The sequence below is a fragment of the Entamoeba dispar genome, genomic scaffold (genome assembly GCF_000209125.1).
Source record: "Entamoeba dispar SAW760 scf_1105229463801 genomic scaffold, whole genome shotgun sequence".
NCBI lineage: Eukaryota > Evosea > Mastigamoebida > Endamoebidae > Entamoeba > Entamoeba dispar.
In genome coordinates, this window is record NW_001855874.1 from 79 (window position 1) to 3,084 (window position 3,006).

The 3,006-nt window shown below is 20.7% G+C and overlaps 1 protein-coding gene across 1 annotated transcript, besides 10 other annotated features; it reads right to left on the reverse strand.

The window, feature by feature from the left end:
- Positions 1-98: 98 nt before the first annotated feature.
- Positions 99-226: a microsatellite.
- Positions 226-281: a microsatellite.
- Positions 282-306: 25 nt separating this feature from the next.
- Positions 307-440: a microsatellite.
- Positions 393-562: a microsatellite.
- Positions 563-685: a sequence feature (AT_rich).
- Positions 686-690: 5 nt separating this feature from the next.
- Positions 691-824: a microsatellite.
- A 2-nt stretch (positions 825-826) lies between these two features.
- Positions 827-1,048: a sequence feature (AT_rich).
- Positions 1,049-1,135: 87 nt separating this feature from the next.
- Positions 1,136-1,185: a microsatellite.
- A 188-nt stretch (positions 1,186-1,373) lies between these two features.
- Positions 1,374-1,404: a sequence feature (AT_rich).
- A 67-nt stretch (positions 1,405-1,471) lies between these two features.
- Positions 1,472-1,508: a sequence feature (AT_rich).
- A 231-nt stretch (positions 1,509-1,739) lies between these two features.
- On the reverse strand, positions 1,740-2,873 carry EDI_117920 (serine/threonine protein phosphatase PP1-2, putative; the record flags this gene model as incomplete). The annotated part of the gene is made up of 2 exons (XM_001741564.1): positions 1,740-2,703; positions 2,749-2,873. 2 exons carry the CDS (start codon positions 2,871-2,873, stop codon positions 1,740-1,742), a joined length of 1,089 nt encoding a protein of 362 aa, XP_001741616.1.
- Between the last annotated feature and the right edge of the window lie 133 nt (positions 2,874-3,006).

The window sequence follows — 3,006 nt, forward strand, 5'->3', positions numbered from 1 at the left end:
AAAAAATGAAATAATAATTAGAAATGAGAAAACACAATATTATTATATAATTAATGATATAGTAATGTGATATGAATGAAAGATATAGAATATAAAGAAATAATAATAAAATTAAATATCATAATGAAATAATTTAAATATTAATAATAAATTATAATGAAATTAATAATGAAATAGTTAAATATAATAATAATAATATAATAAATAATAAAATTAAAATAATAATTTATTTTTATTTATATTATTATTTTATTTATATTATTATTTTATATTATTAATTTCTCTTATATTCAAAGTCTTTATGCTTTTTATTCTTTATTTTCTTTCTTTAATATTATTTTCATTGATTAATTATTATATCATCATTTTCTGTTTGATTAAATATTAATTGATATAATATTTTATTTATATTAACATTTTATTTATTATTTTATATTTATAATCATAATAAAGAAATATATTTAATTAATAATATCATCTTTATTATTATTATTTATATTTCTAATGTCTATTCATTATTTCTTAATATTATCATATTTAATTATAATATTTCAATTACATTTATTTTAAAATAAATAGAATTATATCAGTAATGATAATATAATTCATTATATGAATAATTTATATATTAATATTTAAATACAACATTACAATTACTTTTAATTATGATAAAAATACAAATAATCTTCTAAATTAAATAATAATAATAATAATATTTGATAACATTAATTTAAATAAATAATTATCATTTAAATTAAAATAAAAATGAAATAGAAATATAATAAATAATATCAAATGAATAAATAATATATAAATGAACATAATCATTTTTATTTAATAAAATAACTTATTAATGATAATATTCATTCATAAAATAATTACTAACATTATCATTTATTCAATAATAAATGATAATTTAATACATTTTTAATTATTTAAAATATTTAAAACTATTTAAACATTAAATAATTAAAAACATCATAAAGTATAAAGAAATATTCATTATTAAAATTAAAAATCAATTTCTTATATTTGAATAATTATTAAACATGAGAAAAGAATATAACAAGAAGTATAAAGAATAATAACAGAAATAAACAATTATATAATGATATTCATAAATAATGATATTCATTAAATTAACAATAAAATCAAATAATCAAATAAATAAAATATTATAAAATATACAATTTGTTTATTGATTTTTTTTTTGTTATCTGTAAAACAAAAAGAGTAAATTTTCTTATTGTTCGATAGATAATTTTTATCATCTACAGATGATTAGGAAAAGTAAGAATAGTTAAATTTTATTATTACACAATAAAATGAAATAAATACTTTTGAATTATACATAAGTAACTAAACACGATGACTTTAAATAAAAAATTAACAAAATATATTTTAGAAACAAATACAGTTCTAATAATATATTATACACTGTCGTATAAGGAAAAAAACAAGTATTAGAATGAAAAAAAATTACTAAATAATATTTGAAATAATAATATCAAATTGCCAATAACAAGTAAATAAGGAGTAATTGAAATATTAAAGTGTTTGAATATTTTACTGAGTGGTTTGTTTAACTAGTTTATGATGAGATTTTAAAAGAGTGCACAAACGTTTCTTATTATTTTGTCTCAAAAATTGTGCTGGCTAGAAGTATTGTTTGAATCAGTTGACTCTTCAAGTTTACTTAATTCATAATTCTTCACAACGACTGTTTTCTTTTTCTGTTTTTATTTGTTTTTAGTGCTGAGTTTTTCACTTTGTGGTGTAGTCGAAGATTGGACTTCACTTGTTTGTTCTATAACAACCGTTTCGGTGGTATTGATAGGAAGATTAAGTCTTAATGACTTACGTTTTAATTTTCCTTTCTTGTCTTTCTTTAATTTTTTTGTGATTTCTTTATGAGTTATGTCATTGAAGAGATGAATGTCAATTGTGTTCTTTTCATCAATTTTTAATACTCCACAACTATTCATAAATTTTCCTTGATAGAATGACGCAGAAAAGATAGAAATACATGGCATTTTGATACTAATCCCATTGACAAATGAATGTCCTCGAATTAGTGTTGTCAAATTGTTCTCTTCAAGAAAAGTTTCTAATATTTTCTTACCAAATGTAACTGATATTCCTCGTTTAACATTTTCAACAAACCCTGAAGTTGTATTACTAAAATCACTCCAAACTAAATCACATAACATTCCATCCCATGGAATGTCTGTTGGTCTACTAATTCGTTTTAATTGATCAATTCTTTGAAGGTATGGAGATAACCCACCATGTACGCATAATATTTTCTTATTAATAACAGCAGAAAATGGATAAACATTAAATGTAGAAACAAATGCATTCCAAACTAACAAATCTCCATATTTTATTAAACACTCATTTTGAAATCCAAATAACCGATTCATATAAGCACATTCATGATTCCCTCTTATAAAATGAATATTATCTGGATACTTTATTTTTAATGCATACAATAAACACAACACTTCAACCCCATATTTTCCCCTATCAACATAGTCTCCAAGAAATAAATAATTTATTTCAGTAGGATATCCTTCTTGAAGGAACACCCTGAGTAAATCATATAATTGTCCATGAATATCCCCAACTACTATTATCGGTCCTTCTAGTAGTAAATGGGAAGAACTACTCAACAGTACTGTTCTAATTTGTTGACACAAATAACTACTTAGTTAGTAATTTCTTTTGTTTTTCTGCTGACCCACAAACTATATTGTTGTTGCTGGAATTATAATTGGTTTATCATACCGTGAGTTGAATAGATCTACAATTAATTGCTCAATATCAGGGATGAATGATGTGATAGGAACCATCAACTTGCCTCTTTGTGCCATTCTCCTTTGTGTTTTTTGATCATTTTTAGTTTTTTATGTTGTCCAACTTAACCTTTTTATTTTCTGTTTGAAGAAATTATTTTTCTCTAAGGGAGCCTCTCCTTTTTCAATAGAAGTATGGCCCAAACAAATA